The sequence below is a fragment of the Alligator mississippiensis genome, chromosome 5, assembly GCF_030867095.1.
Source record: "Alligator mississippiensis isolate rAllMis1 chromosome 5, rAllMis1, whole genome shotgun sequence".
Taxonomy (NCBI): Eukaryota; Metazoa; Chordata; order Crocodylia; family Alligatoridae; genus Alligator; species Alligator mississippiensis.
The window spans coordinates 100301739-100325409 of NC_081828.1; the positions used below are offsets into that span (position 1 = coordinate 100301739).

General features: G+C 42.9%; 1 protein-coding gene across 9 annotated transcripts in view; it reads left to right on the forward strand.

Annotated features, from left to right (window-relative positions):
• FBXL7 (F-box and leucine rich repeat protein 7) overlaps window positions 1–14735 on the forward strand; it is a 364587-nt gene extending 349852 nt beyond the window's left edge. For all 9 annotated transcript variants that reach the window (XM_059728615.1, XM_059728616.1, XM_006260962.4 and 6 more), the window contains 2 exons: window positions 11–622; window positions 11545–14735. In XM_059728615.1, the coding sequence (XP_059584598.1) occupies window positions 11–622; window positions 11545–12281 (1349 nt within the window). In that variant the 3' untranslated portion in view covers window positions 12282–14735. The remainder of the gene's footprint in view (window positions 1–10; window positions 623–11544) is intronic.
• Window positions 14736–23671: the final 8936 nt, after the last annotated feature.

The following is a 23671-nucleotide window of genomic DNA, read 5'->3' on the forward strand; positions in this document are numbered from 1 at the left end:
TGTTTTCCAGATTCCGACCTGAGTATGCGGACACTCAGCACACCCAGTCCAGCATTAATATGTCCACAGAATTCACAAGGCTGCCAGAATGGCAGAGGATCTTCCACCTCATCATCCTCAGTCACTGGGGAGACAGTTGCTATGGTCCATTCACCTCCTCCAACTCGCCTTACTCATCCTCTCATCCGGCTGGCATCCAAGCATCAGAAGGAACAAGCTAACATAGATCGGCTCCCAGACCAGTCCATGATCCAAATTTTCTCTTTCCTGCCAACCAATCAGTTGTGCCGCTGTGCCCGGGTGTGTCGCCGTTGGTATAACCTGGCTTGGGATCCACGGCTTTGGAGGACTATTCGCCTGACAGGCGAGACAATCAATGTAGATAGGGCTCTTAAAGTGCTAACCCGGAGGCTTTGTCAGGACACACCAAATGTATGTCTCATGTTGGAGACGGTAATTGTTAGTGGCTGCAGGCGGCTCACAGACAGGGGACTCTATACCATAGCTCAATGCTGTCCAGAACTGAGGAGATTAGAGGTGTCAGGCTGTTACAACATCTCCAACGAAGCAGTCTTTGATGTGGTGTCACTGTGTCCAAACCTGGAGCACCTGGATGTGTCAGGTAACAACATAACTAAAGAAAAAATAATGTAACCTGGGTTGAGGGATTCCAGCCTGTGGATGTGACAGAGAGAATGCAGAGAGCTGCAGAACATAACTTGGCCCAGGTAACTGCCCAGAAGCAAAGAGCTTCTCTTTTCCCTTTATCTTCCTAGGCACTTATCTTCCTAGGCACTTTCTCGCTCCTCCGTGTATCACTGCACAGGGTGTAGTGGACATCTTTGTACTTAAGGAACTCCAAACTCTCCATCAGTAACAGGATGTTTCTCTGTCAGTAACATGATGTTTTCCTATCTTTTGAAATGTCTTCTCCCATGCTAAATCTATAGATTTATGCTCTGGTATATGTGTAAATGCTGCATAGGTCATACACAAGCCACATGACACATTAAAAGTCTCCCCAGTCTGTACCTCTGCCTCATCATTTTAACTTCCTCTAAAAACTCAGCAGTGGCAAAAATTAAACACAAAATCAGTTTTGGCACAAAAGATTGAATGCATAAGACTTAAGCAGCTGGTTTCTTATTGTCTCTTTCAGTTGGGGGAAGGATGTTTAGAGGAGAGTGCATTTCTTAAAATGAAAAGTATTAAACTTACACATTTCACTGCAAAGATCCCTGAAGAGAAGATTCTAAAATATTGATGTAGAGGAGGCAAAAAGCTGCAGGCTAGGATTTACCTGTGATTAAATATCACATAACATTTGGAATATGTTTCCACTCTATTTATTCTCTTGTAATACTCCATTAGCCAGCACTTATCACTTGTAACACCTTAAGGCCAAGTCCAACTGAAAATGTTCTGTCCAGTCTAAATAAATGCTGGGGTTTCCCTTGTTTCTACCAGGTTAATGAAAAGGGCCCTTGACAGTCTGTCTCTACCAAGTCCACTTAGTGGAAAAGTTTGCATAAGGGTCCCTGCAAAACTATAACTAGAAATGTGAAGTGCTGCTTGGTTTTTTTCTTTGATTTCAAAAATACCCTGCTGAGCTGAAGTCCTAAGCTTACTATACTAATGCCTGTCAACCAGGAAATACAAGCAACCAGAAACAGAAATGAAAGAAGTGTTATTTCATTATCCAAACTGAGTCATCTGTAAGAAGTAAAAACAGGTTCTTATGTGGGACATGAATCCATTAAGTCCTGAGTATTTCAGCTTGGACTAACTTCAGTGGAAATTTAAAGGCTTCCAATCCTCATTCAGTGCAGAAACAAGGCCATTGGTTTCAATTGAATTTTAACTGGCTTGCACATAAAAATCTTTAACTTAATTAAAGCCAGTGAAGTCGCATCAGTGAGTCTGGCAATCAGGTTTCAAGGATCTTTTAGTCAGGTCTTGACTTCAGGATTTGGCCTGCACATCCTAAGTTTTGAAAAATTAACAGAATTTTAAAATTGGTTCAATACAACCTAGTGTCATGTTTATTTTTTAATAGTATCTTCTTACACAATTAATACAAAACTAGTCAGAGGTAAATGAAACTTGAAAGCAGAAAGAAAAGAAAACTTGAGTCTTTTCAGGTGTGAGGGGTACACTTTCACTCAGTATTAAAATAGATGGAGTGTTCTAAAGACCAAGAGCTATGTTTACATTCTCTGACCTCCAAAGAGGTGAGATTGTCAAAGAATCAAAAAGAGTCTTGTTCTACATTAGTGTAAGAACTGGAGAGAAGACTGATATAATCTGGTCTCTTCTCTCCCTCTTTATTTTCTTCAGTCTGAAGGTGAAATAACTTCTTTGTCCTCCATAGAATTACACTAATGCAAAAGACAAATTCATTGGTTTGCCTAAAAATAAGTCTAGGAAGAGTTTTAATAATTATTTCTAGTAACATGGGTAAGAGTATTTTTAGCTCCAATTTCTAGCCAGACTGTACAGGTTAAATAAAAATACACATTCTTAACAAATCTTGATTTTTCTCTTAACAGGATCTTAAGGATCACGTCAGGGGGGCCATTCTATTACTGCACATTCATTTTTAATTGCATCATTCGCTTACTGTTGAAAAAAAAATGAAAGCACCCATACAATACATGTAAAGGTTTACATTAATTTGGCACATTGCAAGAATTTTAAAACACCTGCTACTTGTGGTTTTGGTTATTCTCACAGATGACAAAAGAATGATATCAGGTTGCTTGAAAGCTCAAAGGATTCCAGTAGTAATCCATTTGATGTGATTTCCATACATGTCAAACTTTTGACATAGATGAGAAGAACCAGCATGAGCCTGAAGTCTGAGATCCGTGATTTTGTGGCACTTTATTAAAATCATGAGTTGGAAATACTGACCTTCTAGAAAGCCTGGTCAGATCATGCAAGCATCCTTGCTTCTTCTGGGAAAGCTAGCTACAAGAGTCCTTTAACCAGTCAATGAGTTTTATTCTGTTGGTTCAGTTTCATTGAAAACACCAGCTTTGAACAGAGCTAATGTTACACCAGTTAGAAAAGAAGGGAAAAGGATTGCCACCAAGAAGCATGTGTCAACTGAACTGATGCAGCTGTTTGGTCCATTTGTTCCCATCCCCACATAAGTAGCCCTAAACTCCTCTACTTTTCAACTTGAATAAAACATTTAAAGTTAGAGAGGTTTGGCTTCACTTCCTTCCACATGAAAAGAGACAGAGAAAAATCGTGTGTCAGTTCAGTGTGACAAAACAATTAAACTGGTATAATTGTTTTCTCTGTCCACATCCTCACTCCTTTTGGTAGGTAGACATATCATGCAACCTAGCCAAGGGAGATTTATGGGTGAAGATTTTAGAAGCTGAAGTTTTGTCCAGTTATCTACACTGCCAAAAAGTTCTATGAGGAGTCCTGGTCCAAAACCTTTCCATTCTCCCAGTGGTAGAGTGAATTGTATATGCAGTCCTATGCTAAGATCACACATCTCCTGATTTAGTAAACTGAGAGCAGAGATTAAAATACTAGAATTTCTAGCTCTAATATTGCCTCCCACTGGAATTTTGGGAGTTTCCAATCACAATTCCCAGCTAACTGCTAAGTCTTAAAAAGACACGAAACAGCCTACGGGCATTAGGTGTCCATCTCCTCTATGTTAAAGGTCTGAATAGGGGGTGCCTTTAGACACGTGGGGAGACTGCTCTGATGCCCTGTAATTACAGCGTGTTGAAACAGACTCGATTAATCAAATCTGCTGGAGCATGCTAATTAGCATGCCTCCAGCAGCCTCCACATCTCATGAATGAAAATTTTGAAGTGCAGGGGCACTGATACACAAGACACTACAGGTGGTTAAATTAGAGCAGCTTTCAGAACTGCTCTAATTAAAGCACTCCTCTCCCCCCCACACACACACACTCCTAGCAGGTGTATAAATGCCCAGGGAGTACTTATAACTCCTTTTTGGGCACTAAATCTTGGGTTTGGGGTCTGGGTTCTGCAGTTTCTGTCCTTACAGTCACATGTTATTATTTGTAAAATGTTCTTTCCCTCTATTGCTGTGTGAAAGACACAAACAAGGTGGAGAAATGGAATTTGACAGCACAATATGAAGCCAGTTTCCCTTTTCCCCCAGTATTGTCTAAGGAACCAGTAACCGTCTTCATACAAGAAAGAAGTTAAACTGTTTTTGATAAACTGACAACTTAACCATGAAGCTCTACTTGTCCGTAGCTTGCAATAGTGTACATTTAGTTTCTTTGTTTTCAGTTGCCCTTTAATGTAATACGCATGGATATAATGTCATAATTAGAAGCTCCCCCTCCTACCCCTTTCCGCTTCCCCATAGGGCATATGAGTAAAGTCGGAAATGCACATTTTTTGAACTGACTTCATCCTGAAAGGCGCCTTGATGCAAACACCCTACGACTTTAAATCCAGACCTTAAGCCTGTCTATGTTTCAAAGTTCAGGAGAATTCAGCTCTGGGAGTTTGAATCCACTTGCAGTTTAACAATCAAGCTAGTTTTTACCTAGGATGTTTTTGAAAGTGCTTTGCTAACAATATCCTGTTTTTCCCCTTCCCTTTTCTGACTATAATTTTTACCTCCTCTTCACTGTGAGCCTGTGGTTCACTAAAGGCTTCTGGGAAGCTTGCTAGCATGTGTAGTGATGATCTTTGAGTAACTGTATTGTTCAGATAATTTGCACACTGTGCTCTACTTGCTGGCATGTGCTTAGGGAGTGGAATACATCCAAATAAACCAAATGTTACCTGATAGGGCCAGAAATCACCTCAGATGATTATGATGACATGATGGTTAATTAATGGGTAGCCCTGCTCTCTGCTGAAGAGAAGGTCTGCTCAGGTCCTGTCTATTTCTACAGAGCTGCACCAGCCCTGAAATGTTTGGAGCATAAGGTATGTGCAGTGCAGATCCCCTTGTCCCACATCAAAACCAGTGTAGTCCTTTCATTAGTTTCTATCTCTCTTTCCATCTCTTTTCTTGCAAGTGAGATAAGTCCTTCCCCTCTTTGTCCTAAGGACAGGTAGCTCCCTACTAATACCTGGGTCATCAGGTATCTACTGCAACATCTCCAAGGAGGCCATTCCAGAAAAGGTCTTGACTGCGGAAGTGCTAGAGTGGGTAACCAGGATTTTTGGGGAGATGGAGAAGGAAAATATGGTTAGGCTATTCAGGTGACCTGTCAGGGACTGGACAGTGAGGAAGCCTAGGCTTTGAAAACAACTCTGCTTGCTCAGCTCCTGTTATCTCTTTAAGCAATGTTATCACCACCTCATTCCTGTCCATAATCCAGACACCTTCTCCCTCCTGGATAGTTTTCCTCCATTTTCTTGGGTGTTTTGATTTCTGTGTTTGGGTTTTTTTTTCTTTACAAATAGAGTAAGATGTGATCTCTGCCCCAAAGACCATACACTCAGAATAGAAATAGCGCTATTTGTAGGTCTACATAAAGAGCATTGAGATATGAAATCTTAGCTTCTGGCCAGCTCCTGTACAGAAGAGAGGGGGCACAGTCTTAGGAAAAATGTAGCCTAAAATAATGAGACTACTCATATTCAGGTCTTAGAGGCAGTTAGAGCAGAAAGGTGTGAGCATAAATGTGGAAAGGATTCTGGAACTCATAGTCCTCAAGTACAGTAATACTAGTGAAGATTTAGTGGGTGTTCTGTTCTAGATAGAGGAGACTTTGACAATCTTGGTGAAGATGTGGCTTCTCAGTCTTGGAAGTTCCTAGATATTTGACTAGATATTTGATATCTGCAAAAGAAACCAATAGCTAACTCGCTTGAAGAATTTCATATGTTCATTCCATCTACCTCTTTATTCTGAAAGATTGATAATGATAATGTATCAATATTTTAATGTAAAAACAGACATTTCCATTCATTCTCAGTGTTTTCCTTAAAATGTATTTTGTAACTCTCAACACAGTCCACAGACAGCCTCAGATACTTAAGAAGTTTGTTGAGCTTGACTACAAGTTATCTCCCAGGTTAGCCAAGGTTCTTCTACAGTCCACTTGGACATTTCTCCTTCCATTTTAAATCCATTATTTCATCTATGGAAATATCCTGCTCTGTGGGGGTTTGCTTTTATATCTTTATTTGGGTCAAAAAATGTGTCACAGACCCAGAAAAATGTCTTTTCACTTTTAATAAAAGAAAATTCAATCATTCATATATCAACACAGGCTCTCTTTCTGGTGGAACCATTTTGAACATCCTTCCTATGAAATACAATATGCTGTAGCCAAAGTAACTAGACAACAAGGAGATGCTGAGGCTGTCAAAACAGTGATCACATATTAATATACTGTAGATCCTGCCCTGCTGTGAGACTTTTGACCTTTTCATTTTCATTTCAGATATGCATTAGTCATTCATATGTCCCTCCTTTTTTCAGATATTAAGCAGACAGGATTTTCTTCTCTGCATCTGCAGACCTTTATTCTCACTGACCTGATGCTAAAAGCAGGCACTTAACTGTTTATAAAGGGTCTGTATTTAGACCTTCCTTAAGTGGATCTGTGCAGAGACAGACCTGTGACTTAATGCCAAGTGCCATGAAAGTTGGTGCTCTGCCTGGCTTCTATCTCAGCAGACTAAGTTAGAGGATTGGACCCTTGCTTTGTCTATTACACTGCTGAATTTAAATAGTATTTCTTCCCTTTTGAAAACTCTCATTATGTTATTTTAATATCTTTAATGAATCTTCATTACATTTTGTATTCAAAAGCTTTGAGCTTGGATAATGTATGCTCGCAAACTATGTCATACTCCGCATGGATGTGTACTGGTATATTGGAAAGGGAAAAAGCATTCCTGATTTTTCAGAGTTTGTTGTTCAGTAATCAGAATTGTTCTGTTTGTCTCAAGATAGCAAAGTTTTGCCAGGTGCTGTGTAAAACTTGCCAATTGCACATTGGTTGGAGTTCAGCTTAACTTTCCAACTCTTTTAGGAAAATCCAAAACTTAGATCAAAAACTTTAATAGGTTGATGAATTGATCAAGCAAACTGGCAAATCATGTTAAGATTGAAACATAATAGGTTGGAGAATGATTTTTCAAGCCAAGATCCTATTATGGGAACAAACCAATTGACCGTCTCCTAAGGTTTTATCTTTAATGCAAATAAAACTTTTTATAAACCTTTCATTCAAACTCTACGTGGGTTCCTCTTGTGTCTGGATAGACGTATGGATAGTACAGTTTTTCTGAGATGCTCAGCAGCCAAAAGTTGTCATGACCTTATTTGCATCATAAAATCAATTCTTAGCTACCTGAATTGTGTGTTTCTAGGTTCATGTAGCTCTAACGTATCCGCTAATGTTTCCATTTTACTTGCTTCCTCCTTTTACACTCACTGATTTCTTTTATTCTGCTTATTATTTGCCCTTTGCCTCCATCCCCACAAGACTTGTTCTAGGTTGTACATTCTTCTTTAGCCAGTGCTACAGTTTCAGGGAAAATTTTACTTTTAATCCCTCTTGAACTCATCCTTTTGGTTAACTCAAGGAGCCTTTCCCCTCTCTAGGAGCAAACTTGTGGTTCAGTCCCCCTGAGACAGGACTTCTTAGTGGTATCTGCCTTCCTTCTTTTTTTTCAAATATTAGATATAATAAGCTGGTACAGAGGCCTTAATTTGTTGGGTTTTTCTTGCTAGGAATCCCCAAAGTCACTGAATCTAGTGACAAATTCACAAAGTTGACAACACTAAAGAGGCTATGTCATAGCCCAAGGGTGGGCAAAATAAACCCCATGAGCTGGATCCAGCCCATGAGGCCATTCTATCTAGCCCACAGGGCCCCTAAAAAATTTTTGAAAATTAAAATGTATCTGTCCTTGGTTTCTGTCAAAATGACAGGAACCAGGGGGAGTAGGACCCAGGGGAATCCTCGGCAGGCTCCTGCAACAGCAGAGCCCTCCTGGCCCCGACCCCCAGCCGGGAGCCCCAGCAGGGGCTTCTGGCCTGGGACCACATGGCTGACTCAGCACAGGAAACTCAGGTAAAGGGGGGTGGGCGGGAGGGCAAGGAATAAAGTGGTGTGGAGCACAGGGAAAAGCAGCCTCTCCCCCACCCCATGGCTGGCACTCCCTGCTGCAGCTGCTCACAGCCCACATGGGGCTGTCCTGAGCAGGCACAGGCAGCCCCGCATGGGCTGCAAGCAGCTGCAGCGCGGGGTGCCAGCCACGGGGTGGGCAAGAGGCTGCTTTTCCCCCGCACTCAGCACCAACTTGTAACCCACCCCCGCTGCCAGCCTAGGCCCTGCACAGCTCCGGGCTTCCCCGTCGGGGTTGCGCATGGCGGCAGCAGCTGCGGCCCCCTGCTTGCCGTGCCAGGCAGTGTTTGCTGATGCTGCCCACCCGGAGCTCTTGTGCTGGGCAGCACAGAGGCAGTGGTGGCAGCCTCACCTCAGCCTACCGCAGCACAAGCTCTGGGCAGGCAGCAGCAGACACTGCCCTGTGCGGCAAACGGGGGGGGGCCATAGCGGCTGCCGCTGCCGCAGTGCAGCACCGACAGGTGAGCCCAGAGCTAAGTGCAGGGGAAAAGTGGCCCCTCATCCACCCCATGCCCAGCGTCCCACACTGCAGCTGCTCGCAGCCCACGTGGGTCTGTCTGTGCCTGCTCAGGACAGTCCCACATGGGCTGTGAGCAGCTACAGCAGGGAGCACTGGCCACAGGGCGGGCAAGGGGCCGCTTTTCCCTGCACTCAGCACCAGCTCGTTCCCTGCTGCCCCCCACCTTTACCATGGGGCTGGGGGGGCACACCAGGGTCCTGGGGCCAGCACCGGTGGGGCTGAGAGCAGGGCAGTAGGAGTACAGGAGTCCCGGGCAGCAGGGGCTCTATGGAGCCGGGCCAGCTCCCCCCTCTCCCTGCTGGTGCATCCCAGCCCAGCTCCACAGACACCTGCCAGCCTGCACCCTGCTCTGGGCCCCACTGGTGCTGGCCCTGGGACATTGGTCCCAAGACATTGGGACATTGGTCCCACGATGGTGACCAGGGGGCAGGGCACCTGTCAAAGGGTGGGGCTACCCATGCGGCCCTCCACAGCTTGCCAAAACTGGGTAAGCGGCCCTCTGCCTGAAATAATTGCCCGCCCCTGTCATAGCCTCATCCCTCCAGGGATACACTGCTCTGCATCCGGTTGCCAGGGGTACACTGATCCAAAAAGGTTGAAAACACTGGTCTAATGTTTAGGGAACTAGGTCTCCCATGGCCTGAGGGGTTTAAAACCTTCATCCCTTGCTTTCTAAGAGGGCACTCTGCCCACTGTGGCTGTAGGCTTTCTGATGTGGAAACATTTTTCATCTTTTCTGTTGATTTTGGGTCACTGTTCAGAAAAAAAATCAGGACCCATTGGGAAAGAGAGGGGAGAGCATGTGAGCATGGCTATCTCTAGCTCAGTAAGTAGAGCTGCTAGAGAGGTGTCCTGATTTCTTCCTTCTTCATTTTTCTTCCTTCAAGCCCCTTCTGCTTCCTCCTTTATACATTTTTATATTTCATATGTAGTCCTTGGAATAGAGGTCTCTTCTTTTTCTCAAATGACTATACTAATGATTGGATTCCAAAGTGATCTGACTTCTCCTTGGTATTGTGAGTCATCTTCAGTGGCTGAGTAACCAAGTAATAGCTCGGTAGTTAGGGCAGTCTTGCGTGGTGAGAGATATGGATTTGAATTCCCTCAAGCTAAGAAGAGGCTAGAATTTACAGTCTGCCCCTAGGCCTCAAGAGGGATTATACCTTTTCTAGCCTGAATGAAACTAAGTGAACAGGGGACATTACGGGCACCTATACACATAACAGACCCTATACACGTTAAAGCGCCCTCACCGCCATTTTAAAGCACGGGACACTGAATACATGTGATGCTGCAGGTGCTTTAATTAAATCACCACCCCCTGCCTCCCTCCACCACCCTGGAGCCTTTGTGTATAGGCGCCCTACCAGTTGTTTCATCAACATCTCTTGTCTTTTGTTATGTTACCCATCCTAGCTGATTCCTTTAACAATCCTTTTGATTTAACTCCAAGCAGGTAACCCACCATAAAGAAAATACAGAAATGCATCTTCTGTAGTGGTGAGGGATGCCCCTCTTCCTGAGATCTCTTGAGCATATAAAAACAAGCTTTTACAGGATGTTTGCCACCATGGTGCGTCTGTAGCAGGTTAGGATGTTATGTCTTGTGTTGTGTCAAGATTGACTGTATTTTTGCTAAGAGGTTAGACAATGGATTTGTATAGGATGGTTTGGATAAGAAAGATCTTGCCTTAGGCAAGGGGTTGGACTGTATGACTTATGGAGGTCTCTTCCAGCCCTACTCCTTTATGATTCTCTGGTTCTAAGTATATATCATAATAACACTGATGTTTTCCAATGCATCTCAGCCAGGGACTGTAGAATGAGGTATTCCTTGCTCTTAAACAGGCCAGGTCTGTCACTACAAAGTTTATGAGATACATGTGATACAAGATGCATTCTAATTCTATCTCTACCTCCTCTCAAGGCACTTGCTACTTCTACAGCATCCCTTAACCCCTAAAATGGGGCAGGGGTAATAAGAGAACTGCACTTACCAGGGTTGGGTAGAATTTGCTCCCTGGAGTGCATTTCTGGCATCACTTCAATTTTGGATCACTGCATTGTTTTGCCAAAGGAAAGTAGGAAAGAAAAAGTCTTTTCTGTATACAATGCAATTGAAGAGGGAGTTACAGTGGAGAGTGGAGGGGAGGAATTAGCACTTCATGTTATTTGCTGGATTTTTTGTTCCTTCAAACATCACCATGCTGGCCCTGGTTTATTCAGATTACTTGAATGTAAAATGCCATGCTATTCAGGATTGTAATTCACTGTCTAGATGGTTGCCATTCTGCTACTGGCACAATTCCCCATCAGTAGCATGGTTAGTTCAGTTCCATTCCCAAAACATTTGCTTGCCTGGGTGTGGTAGCTTTCCTTTAATTTCCTGAAGTGTTGACAGAAAAATGGCTACTGATACTGGTTCAGAAATTAAAAGTAAATCAATGATGATGTTCCTACAGGTCTGATGCCTGTCTGCTCCCTTTTCTCCTATTGCCACTAAATAAAGATATTTTGAACAATCATCAAATTTATGAGGGTGTTTCAGAAAGTAACACCAGTTTCAAAATAAAGCCATTTTGTGTCCAATGAGTGGGAAACTATAAAGCATCAGAGAACATTGGTGGCCTTGTTGAACACACCTGTCATTTACAACTATATTGTAGAGAAGCAGTGTTGTCCAGTAAATGATCCTTGCACACACAGTTCTTTTATTTTGAAATGGCCATTACTTTCTAAAAGATCATCATACTTTAGAACACAGACAAAACCAGAACCTGTGGTTCTAGTGATAGCTAATGTTTCATCTCTCTGGGTTCTGGCAAAACTGAGAGGGCCTGCATTACACCATTTACCTTGCTGAGAGAGTTGTTCTGCAACTTACTAACATTGTACCTTTTCTCTGTTCATGTTTAGGCTGCTCCAAGGTGACGTGCATTAGTCTTACTCGTGAAGCTTCGATCAAGCTGTCTCCGTTACATGGTAAACAGATCTCCATCCGCTACTTGGACATGACAGACTGCTTTGTCCTGGAGGATGAAGGACTGCACACCATTGCTGCTCACTGCACACAGCTGACCCATCTGTATCTGCGCCGCTGTGTCCGCATCACCGATGAAGGCCTCCGCTACCTAATGATCTACTGCACGTCTGTCAAGGAGCTGAGCGTGAGCGACTGCCGCTTTGTCAGTGACTTTGGCATGAGGGAGATTGCCAAGCTGGAGTCACGCCTGAGGTACCTCAGCATTGCCCACTGCGGCCGAATCACAGATGTGGGCATCCGTTACATTGCCAAGTACTGCAGCAAGCTGCGCTACCTGAATGCGCGGGGCTGCGAGGGCATCACGGACCATGGTGTGGAGTACCTTGCCAAAAATTGCACAAAACTCAAGTCACTAGATATCGGCAAGTGTCCTTTGGTCTCAGACGCTGGCCTGGAGTTCCTGGCCCTAAACTGCTTCAACCTGAAGCGCCTGAGCCTGAAGTCTTGTGAGAGCATCACAGGCCAGGGCTTGCAGATTGTTGCTGCCAACTGCTTTGACCTGCAGATGCTGAATGTGCAGGACTGCGATGTCTCTGTGGATGCCCTGCGGTTTGTTAAACGCCATTGCAAGCGTTGTATTATAGAGCACACCAACCCTGCTTTTTTCTAACAGGATCGTCAGCTCCTGCCGATGACCACAAAATATTAAAAATATTGATGTATAAAAAATACACATGGCCATGTACAGTAACTATCTTCTCTCAAATGGCTCCTGGGAGTCAGCTTTCTTGTATGTTGTTGGAGAGGGTTTAAAAAAAAAATTATATATATATAAAAAAAACTGGGGGGGTGGGGGGCAGCTATACCATCACTATTTTCCTAATTGGATCCAGTCCCTTTGGAGAAGCTTCCTTAACCTAAAAGCAGTGAGATCTCAGCATTACATTGCTATTCCCATGACATTCATGAGCAGTCCTAGTCCTTCCAGAGGAATAGGTCTTTTTGAGATGCAACCTAAGCATTATTAAAATATGAATACCAGCTGTGTAGGTGATGCTAAGCAGCCATTATTTGTCTGTAGACCTGCCCCCCAAAATTCTTCCACATGGCTGAATGTGGCTTAACCTTATCTTTAACTATCATCATCTTGACAGTTTTTTGCCCACATTCCAGCAAGCCCTGTAGAAATACAAGATCAGGTTTTTAAATGTAGTCTAGGTTGGCGTAACTCTGCTCCTGTTTGTCTGAGCACATTTGAAAAGCATACCTCAAATCTCTTTGACACCGTGTGTGAGGATCGTGAATACGCTACTGTCAGCACCACTGATTTAACACAGGCTTCTTGTGTTTGTGTGAAATCACCTTTTGCTACTATATCTACTGGGGCCCTTTGGGTGCAATAAGCATTAGCACTGGAGCAAAAGGAAATTTTTAAGGGATGTTGGAAGCAGCTGGTATCCCTTTCTAAGCCAGTGAGTGAAAATGTCAGTAATTTCTGCTTAGCTGCAGTTTGGCCTAAGAGATCCTACCTACGTTATTGCCATGGTGAATGAAGGTAGTACTACACCATACCAGGAATTAGTAAGTGTTACAGAATAGTTCATACCAAAGCAAACCTATAAGAGTTGCAGTATAGCTGTGCTGTACCAGTGCCGACAGTTTATTCCCTTCCTTAGTTGTTCCTCTACTACACCAGGGAATGGTGCAACTGAGATTCGTTTTACGAAGAGTGGAATCATTATCTGCCCATGTGTTGAAGTATATACTTTACTGTTCAGTATGTGTACTTATACACAGAAAGTTGCATACTTTCTACAGCCTTCCAGTTTACTGGATTGTAGATTTCAAGACTTGGAAGTCATTAACTGGCTATCAGACCACATCCTTGGGAAAAAGGGATTGGGGATGTTATCTGTATTAGAACTGGATTCAGGGAAATCATGTCTGTGTGTTCCCTCAAACTAAGAAATTTTATCGTACATCAAGGAATGAAAATATCAGCATTGCCCTGTATGGCTGGAGCCTCTTTGCTCCAGGTGTTCCTGATATAGCCACTCTCTTGCTAATGCCATCAGTTTGAAAGCTTTCCCCCTACTCATTGCCTTCTTTTTTCCCCTGAGCATGTGATCATTTCATCATATCATAATCACCTGGCAACTGCTTTCCCCTCTCAGATTCTGGCAAGTCATCTCAGATCTGAATGCCAGACACGTTAGGAGTGATGATATTTTCAGGCAGGCAGGCCCCCTGCATAAAATTGACAACCAGGTTCAGATGTTAGGCCCCAAGCACTATAAATGTTTCTGGTAGAGAGATGTGGGAAAGAAACATCCTGTCTGGTTTTCATAAAAACAGTAGCCTCATCGTCTCCAGACAACATTAATAATGTCACTGATATGAAGTGAAAATCCATGTGTTTAAGAAAATACATAATCACTAAGGAAATGTTGGTAGCACATGATTTGGGGGGCAACAAATGTTTGCAGAAAGTTCCCTCTTGTGAGGTGAATTGTGTTTCCATTAGGAAGAAATAAATCCTTTACCTCATGCATATTCCTTTGCCTGTGGTTAATTGTGTGTCTCTTTCCACATGGAATATTTATCTCATGACCAAACTTGGTAATTCTAAATAACACTGTACAAATCTGACAAGGGCCAGGGGTTCAAATGATTGTGTGGAAAATGTCTTCCAGTTCCTCGTCACCCCAAATCAGCATATGCTTGTGAGTGGTACCATTCTTTGCCAGCTGCCATCAGGATAGTTTTCTTTTCCATTCTTTTTTAATACAATTGATCTGTCAGGCATACTATACAGCGTCATTCATCCTAGCCACTTATACTCTTCATTATCCTTAATACAGAGCTGGCCCAAGAGAGAGATAAATGTTGAATCCATTCTTGAGAACGGTGGGAATTTGATTGAGCCACTTGCACTCATGAAATGAAAGGTCTTGTGATGTTTAACTGTTTATAAAAAAAGGTTGCTACTTTTCTGGCTATGCTAAATTGAATGAATAGCGCTGCGTGGTTTTTAAAGGTCCTAATGTTTAAATTGGCCTATACTGTATGAATCTCACTATAAAGCCTTAATTTACTACCAAGAAATAAAGCAATATATTGGTAACTGATGAATATGGTCAATTATTTAAGCTAATCGATTAACTTTATGACTGAGAGTGGAGAGATCTAAAATATTCCCAAAGTTTAACTCCTTTTGCCTCATTAGAGCTGGGTACATGAGTAGGCATTTCACCAATAGCATGTTTTTGATTTATAATTCAGAATTGTCTACAGAAATTATTGCAGGTGACAGAAAGGATAGCATTGTACATCTGTCTGTATATAGTTTGCCTTCCACCACATCATCTGTCTTGATCTTAAAATATAGCCACTAACTGGGAAAGTATTTGAAATACATCCAGGGATCTAAATACATTAACAAGAAATTCTTAAAGATCCTTTCATTAGTTTAAAACCCAGGTTAACATTTTTCCTGATGTGGAAAAAAATTGAGCAAGTAATAACACTTGTGTAAAAGTAATTGTTCCCTTTTGACTGTCTAATTTGTAGTAGGCCAAGCAAATATAACCTAAAGAGACAAAATGTTTCATGTCATAATTCCATATTGCTGAAATAAGAAAAATCTTTATGTAGCTTCCAGTGGAAATTTTGGGTCAGAATCATTTTGGGTAGTAGCAACAATTTTTTCTTGGTCAGAGATTTCAACTTTTTAGTAACAAGTATCTGATTCTTAAAAATTATAGATTTAGTCTTTGTCCTGAAGAATCAAAAAGTCAATAAACATAAGTTACTTTTTTAGTATTTTGCTCACCCTATGTCAAAACTCTCCTAAAGCAGCGTAATGATCATATAAAGTGTAGGTTTGGCAGCCTTGCGAGCCAATACGTATATAAAATAATACTCACAGAGTGAGTAGTGCCACCTATTATTAAGTTGCCCAGCACTTTCCATTAAAATACTCTGTTTTCAGTTGCTTTAACTATCTGGGTTGAAATTTTCCATGTTGGGCATCAATCTCAGATTGAATAATTATGGAAAACTTTAGTCAAAATGGGCCAACTACTTCCAAGAATGAGGCTAACAGTTAGTTTTGCCCATGTGAAACACGCCTGGTAACCTTCTCTTTGAAAAGCTCTATTCCCCCTCCCCTCTTTCAAAATGGGAGAAGGTGGTGGAAACTACAGTTGGATTAGAAACCCAGGAAGGGAGACGGAGCCAGTTCCAGAGTTGGGAGGACAGGACAATCCACTCATATTACCTGTTGGCTGAACATAAAAACGGGACAAGAAGTTGACACTGGAGGAGGGGAACCAGGACTGGCTTGCAGAAGGGAACTTCTGCTGGATATGGGAAAGGTACTGGAAGTAGGAGAGCAGGCAGCTATGATTGAGATCCTGATAGCAAGCCCTGGGAAAGAAAGGAGGGGGTGGGGTGAGTGAGGAGAAGGAGTTAGTTGCACAAGCAGTCTTTACTTTTCCTAATAGAGGCATAGCCTCATGAACAGCACTGCCATTTTTGTACCCAAAAGTCAGTCTATTTCAGGGTTTCAGAGTTGTCCATATGTCAAACCCATGCAAGCTAGTGATCAGCTACTGGTTTATTAATATCCAAAAGTCCCACAATCTCTACAACTGTATGTAGCCTTTAAATAAGGATGACCTTGATATTAAGGTCTCCTTAAAACTTTGATACTTAGGCATTAACAGAGGTTTTAGAATGAAGGCGGGAAAACATTGTTCTTAGGCAGTCACAGAAATATAATTTTGTTACAAAATAGAAAAGGGTGATCTTGGATTTAATAGATCTATTTTCTGCCTATTTTGGCCATTGTTAACTGTGGGGTGGGGGGTCTACATTTGTCTTTCTGTTCCTACAGTAAAAATACTTTTAAGGACCAGTTGTTATCTTTAGTTCCAGAAGAGTTACGCCTGCAATGTACCTGTGCAAAAGGAAGGCTGCACAGGAAATTCTAAAGGCAAGTGAAACCCACAGGGGTGTACATTTCTTTTACACTCCATTTCAGAAAGAAGTTTTTTTCCATTTTGTAAAGGACCTGGAGTCAATGGGAGTAAATCCTATGCCCTTCAGACAGTTTGAGGAAAATCAAAGCCCATTTTTCAAGGATTAATCAATAACAGGTTCAAATTACTACCAAGCAGTAGGCATCAGAATTCAAGCTTGGCTTAAAGAAAATACATTTATTTGACTTGATATCAGTCTTATACAGATTAAATACAATTTTCCCTATAAAATGGCCAAGAGACATTTATTTTCATGCTCCCCTGCTGTATGGTTGCATGCTCCAAAACAATTTTTCCTCTATATTTTTCTGTTTTCAGGGAGAGCTGAGCAGAAATGCTAGGTCATTTCCCCTGTCCTCTGGATGTTCATATAGACACATCTTTGATTTATACTAGTTAATGGAAATTCTTTCCCAAATAGACTCTGCTAATGCAAATTAAAATAATATTATGAGTGTAATGATCCACTTGGCCACAGTTTCTCCAAATTAAGCCATTAAAAATTTCAAAAAATACTAAACAGGAATACCAAAGAGTTAGAGAACAGAAAGAAGGTGCTTTAAAAAATACACAGGCTATTAGAAGTGACCCCCTATTCATAATGCTGAACAGAAACAATTGCCATTATTTTCAATACTTGAGGTATTGTGTGCATTGTTATTTCTAAGACTGTTTTCCTTCAGTTTCTGAGAGAAACGTTACTTGCCAAAGTCTCAGTTTCATGCAAATGGATGAGATGGGGAAAATAAACATTGGAAAGACAAGCAAAACCTTGGGCCAAAAGGGAAAGACTGTTTTGTAACAATAACTTCTTACATTGCCTGGTTTTGATGTTCCAAAAAAGAAAATCCTCCATCTAAACCTTTAAACTTTCTGTGCTGTTTGATGCTTTTCCTCTTTTAAAAAAGTATATACTACACTGTGTATGCAGTTGTTTATACAGTTCCTTCAATTAGTTGCTTCCCTTTTGGCTAGAATAAATTATTCATTAACAAGGGTAGAAATAATTGCAATAGCTAATTAGGAATGTATAATTTCTTCTTTTTACCACATAACTGGAGGTAGTACACCTGCCATTATATATTATGCATTTTAATACTTCCACAGAGATTGCCACATTTATACATTTAATAATCATTTTTTATTATTAAACCTTTTTTTTTTTTTTCTTTTAACACTTCAGTGCTTCAGTAAAGGTCATTTTCACAATACATACACATAGGGAGACAGGATCTGATTCTGAATCTAAGTTCTTTGTGTCTCCCTAGACTATTGTTTAACATTTTGCTTTTATATTTGTAACTTAATACTGTATATACTTGGTTAGAAAATGAGATTTTTCTCCCCCACATTTAACAAAATTGGGGAGGAGAGGGAACCCCTTGTAACTGAGCACAAGGCAAGAGGGAGCCAAGGGTGTGGAGCAAAGGCAATGGTGGGAAGCTGGCTCTGCTGCTATTAGGCCAGGTTGGAACAGCAATGCACTCCATGCCACTGCTATGGTGGAAGCCATGCTTCATGTCCTGGGCTGCAGGAGGAACAGAGCCTGCCAGTGTGAAGCAAAGTGGGCAGGGGTTGAGGGGTAGGTGGGGGTGGGGAGAGACTTCAGGGGGGGAGATGGGATGAAGGGGACAAGGACCTGGGGCTGTAGATGGCAGAAGGGGCATGGAGATGGGGGAAACAAGGGAAGGGAGAATCAGGTTAACCTGAGGAGGGAGCAAGCAGGCACAATGAGAAGGTAAGAGGGGGACAGGCAGCAGGGAGAAAACTGACTACCTCTCTCGCTTCCTGCCTCTGTTACGGCCTGCCCCACTGCCTCCATGCTGCCTGCCCCCTATCACCACTGCTTGTCCCATTAATGCCCCCTGTAGACAGTGGAGTCCTGGCATTGTTACGCATGCGTAGGATGACTATAGGTTGGAGTATTCTAGAACATTTGAACTCCTAACCTTAATCATGTCATGACCCACTTCTGAAAGCTGAGCATGTGCAGTGAGTTGTTTGACCAGTACCTAGTTGTTTGTTTGGTAACCAGGGGAACAGTGGCAGTTAGGACCATTATTTTAATGAGTTATTCTGGGTCATTGGGATAGGTTGATTTGTATGGTTCTAGCTGTGATTGACTTTGATTGGCATAGATTGATGCACATGTAATGTTTGGATCTGCACATGATTGACAGGTGGCATGGTTCAGACGTTTTAAAGCCTGTCCAGTGTAGGGACCGGGGCAGCTTTTGGGGGTCATCATTGGCAGAGTTAGAGCTCCCTGAGACCTGCTCTGTCTCGCACTCTCTCCCTCTTCTGCCTGATGTGTGTGCATGTGTAACTGATTTAGTATTTTAGTCCTGTTTGTGGAACCCATAGTTTATTGACTATGGAGCAAGTGAGAACAGTGTGTGTGGGACAGTGTTCAAGAGCAACGACATGAGGGTGCTGATCATCTGAGCACTTGCCAGCCGCTCAACTGCTTCTGTGCGTCGCATTGGTCGGGTAAAGTATCACCTACCCCTTTTCTGAGGTGCTTAGTACCCATCTGCATGTGAGGGAACAGCATAGAAATCCTCAGGGGTGTGAGGCTGCAGAATGGGCCTTCCCTGCCTGTCTGCTCTCTAGGGTGATAGTCTGCCACCTAGGGTGACAGACTGCAGACTGGCATTGGGTTCTTTAGCTGTTCTATAGTTTAATTGTTATTACTACTGTATACTGTGTCTGTATACTGTTGTGTTTGGTTTTGTTGGTGCTTGTCTTAATACACTTGTTAAACTTTACATTGGTGCAGGGTTTTGCTTGGTATTTTGCACCATTTGGTTGGGGCTGGGCAGTAGGCCAGTTTCCAGAGGGATTTAGCTCTTTGGTTTCCCTTGAATCTAATAGGGAGGTTGGTAGGGTATAGACGCTTAACAACCCTCTGTGTGTGTTTGAGAACATGGGTGGGTGCCTAAAGTGGTCCAAGGGGTTCTCTACTTTATTGTGGTGTTCCTGCCTTCTCTTTTTCCCCACTCTTCACCCCATCTGCCCTACCACATGCCCCCCACTGCCTTCCCCACTGTCTGTCCCCCACCACCTGCCCCAGTCCTGCTCCCTCATCGCCTCTCACCTCACCAACTGTGTGAGGGGGATAAATATAAGATGACCCTCCAACAATTAGATTCCACACACGGAAAATTTCATAAATTTTGTGTGTGTAAAATCTAATTATTATGGGGTCATCTTACTTTCAGGATTGTCTTGTATTTGAGTAAATGTGGTAAACTGCTCCAGCCAATCTTTCTCTACTTACCTAACAACACTGGTAAATTCTGAAAGATGACAATCCTCTTTTTTTACCTGAAGATGTGGTGGAATTTCTATCATTGCAAGTTTTTGAGACTATATTACACACACACTTGTCTGGGTTGGTTTAGACTAGGATGGCCCTATCTTGAGCAGGGGTTTAGACTAGATGACCTCTTTGACATCCCTTCCAACCCTGTTTTCTATGATTCTATCATTGTTTAGGGGTCCTATCCCAGTGTGGTACCTTGCTGGTTTATCAGTGTGTACTCCTTCTACCTGCCCACTCTACAGAAAGGGATGAAGCTAGTAAAACACTACTTATGCCAGTTAAAGCTCAAAAGCTACTTTAAAGTGAAAGTTGAGTTGCAAAAAAGAAAAAAAAACAGGTCCTTACAGAATTTTAAGTGGTAGGTTCTCATCTGATGAACTGGGACAAATTAGCTTTTGGAAGCATTCCTTTTCTTGCCATTGATGCTATTTTATCTCCCTCTGATTATTGTTCTGAGATCATTCCTGTCCCTATAGCAAGTGTGCTGTACCAAGTTGCTATATCTGGATGTTGTCATATCATATAGGCCATATAAAAAGGGGTGAGTTTTTACATAAACTGAGATGAACAGTCAGGTGCCAGAATTTCCTAAGCTTCCCTTGGCATCATCCTGTCAAATCCATTAGGAATATCTGGCTTGCTTTGAAACACTGAAAACAGTCAAAAGCAATACAAAGGCTTCTCAATGCCAAATCTCTTCAAGACCCAAAGGTCTACAAGGATCTCCGACAGTGTCTCCATTAAAAGCTCTCTGCCCTGTCCACAAATGAAGGCGACATTGAGAAACTCTGGAAGGGGTTTAAAAACTGTTGTCCATATGGCCTGTGCTGAATCCATTGGCTATATCACCCATCGACACCAAGACTGGTTCAATGAGAGCGAGGCTGAGATTTAAGCCCTACTTGACTGGGAGAGAAGGGCTCATTCTGGCAAGAAAAATCTCATCTCAGCAGGAGAAGGAGATGGATCAGCTACTCAAAGCCAAAGCTCAAAGGAGACCCCAGGAAATAAAAAATCAGTGGTGGCAAGATAAAGCCAAGAAAATCCAGTTCTGTGCTGACAGACATGACATGCATAGATTTTTCCAGGCAACAAAAGGTATCTACTGCCCAACTTCTCATGGTCCTATTTTCCTGCAATTTCAGGATGGCTTGATGATCCTCAAATCTATCCAAGCTAGATGGAAAGAGAACTTTGAGGCATTCCTGAACCATGAGTCAACAGTGGTGGATGCAACCATTGAGGCCATTCTCAACACCCCGAAAGGGGATCCCTTGCCAACCCTCCTATCCTAGAAGAAGTCTGGAATGCCATCAAGGAAACCAAGAACAACAAGGCTAGTGGACCAGATGGCATACCTACTGAGATCTACAAGGCACTGGTAGTGAGGAACTGGTACTGAGACTTCACAAATTTATTCTCTGAATTTGGAACAACAAAGAGATCCATGGGGACCCAAAGAGTGCCAAGATCATGACTTTTTTAAAGAAAGGAGATAAGCCTTTTGTGTAGGAACTATCAAGGCATTTCCTTCCTTTCCACAGAAAGGAAAATCCTCACATTTCTTAACCATCTTTTACCTCTTGCTGAGGAAATCCACTAGAATCTCAGTGTAGTTTCAGACCATCCCATGGGCTAATTGACACGATCTGCATTGTGAATCAGGACCAATAAAAATGTTGGGAAAACCATCAGGACCCGTATATGGCCTTCATTAACCTTACTCAGGCCTTTGATTTTATAACTTTTGAAGCCTTGTGGCAAGCACTGACTAAAATTGGATGTCCTAAAAAGTATATCAAAGTCCTGAGGGTTCTCTACTAGCAGATGACTGTGATAGTTGTATGTAGCGGATCAGAGGTAGATCCATTTGTCATCCAAACTGAGGTCAAGCAAGGATGCGTCTTTGCCCCAACTCTGTCCTTTTTTGACAGTTATCCTGATTCTCATTAAGGACCACCCTCCTTCCAGAACTGACATACCCTCCTCAATCTGGGTCATTTTCACTCAAAGGTCAAAGTATTCAAAGCAGCCATCCTGGACCTTCAGTACACCAACTACAGTGCCATCCGTGCACACAATGAGGAAAACATCCAGAGTCTGCTTGATCTTCTTGGAAAAGCCAACTGAACTTTGGGCCTCTCTCAACATCAAGAAGATTAACTTGCACTATCAGCCTATCCCAGGCCTCCCTCCCCAAATTACCCTGGAAGTAGTTTAGTATTTCTACTACCTCAGTCCTACTTTCCTTTCAAAGAGTGAAATGGGTGAGGAGCTCCAGCACAGGATCTGGTGCACAAATGCCTCCTTTGGAAAATTGCTTCAATGTGTCTTTATTCATCGCAATCTCTGGAAAGATGCCAAGATTCAGGTCTACAGTGCAGTTGTCATCCCCACACTCCTGTACAGATGTGAACCATTGGTTACCTATCATCATCTCAATAAGCTAGAAAGCTATCACCAATGATGCTTCTGGAAAATTCTCCACATCAAATGGGAAGATCATTGCACAAACACCAGTATCCTTGCTGAAGCCAGCGGGCATTTATATGTGCTCCAGAAGTGTGTGTGGGGAGGGGGACACTTTAACTAAAGCTTATCAAACAAGCTTTAGTTAAAATGCCCTCACTGCCATTTTTAACCACAAGATGCTGGAGTCTGCTGGAGCACAATAATTACCACAGTCCAGCAGACTCAATTAATCAAATCAGCTCCAACATGCTGTAATTACAGGGTGTCCCAGGGATAGTGAGAAGAGGAGCCAGGAAGCCCTGCCTGCGGGGCACAGTGTGGGAAGAAACTGGAAAACAAAGAAGGATATACAAAACAACCACTTACCTGCAGGAGGAACAACACCAGAAGATTGAAGAGAAGAGCCCACACAGTTTACAAGCTGCACCTTTATGCAATTAAAGCTGGTCGGTGATGTCACGAGGATGCACCAGCCGGCAGTAAGGAGGGGAGAGCCGGTGAGGAGGCAGAGGCTCTCCATGCCAACAATGGACGGAAAAGGCACAAACCAGGAACATCCGGACGACGGATGGCTGCTGAAGCAGTGAGGTCTCCTTGCACTGGGGGCACTGAGGCCGAGGGGAGGAACACTGGTGCCACTGAGGAGGTTTGGCAGTGGAGATGCCAAACGGCAGCACTACCAGGACAAAAACCTCAAAGAAGAAGCTGAAGCCAACCCCAGGGAAGCAGAGGTGTTCTCACCCGATCGCTCCCAGGTACCAGGTCAGGGAGCAGGGCTAGGGGCAGAAAGGAGAGAGGGACCCTGCGGGACCAGCACTGGGAGAGTACTGCCAAGCTCAAGCAGGAGGGCTGGAAAAGCCGACCGGTAGGACACCGGAAATGAAGACCCCTTTGGGTTCCTTTTTTTTCTTCATAGTTTCATAGTAGCTAGGGTCAGGAGGGACCTGGACAGATCATCTAGGCTGACTCCCTGCCACAGGCAGGAATGAATGCTGGGTTCACAAGACCCCAGACAGGTGATCATCCAACCTCCTCTTGAATTTGCCCAAGGTAGGGGCGAGGACCACTTCCCTGGGAAGTTGGTTCCACATTCTGGCCACCCTAACTGTAAAATATTGCCTCCTGATCTAACCTAAACCTATTCTCCATCAGCTTATGACCATTGTTCCTCATCACCCCAGGTGGTGCTGGGGAGAATAGGGCTCTTCCTATTTGCTGTTG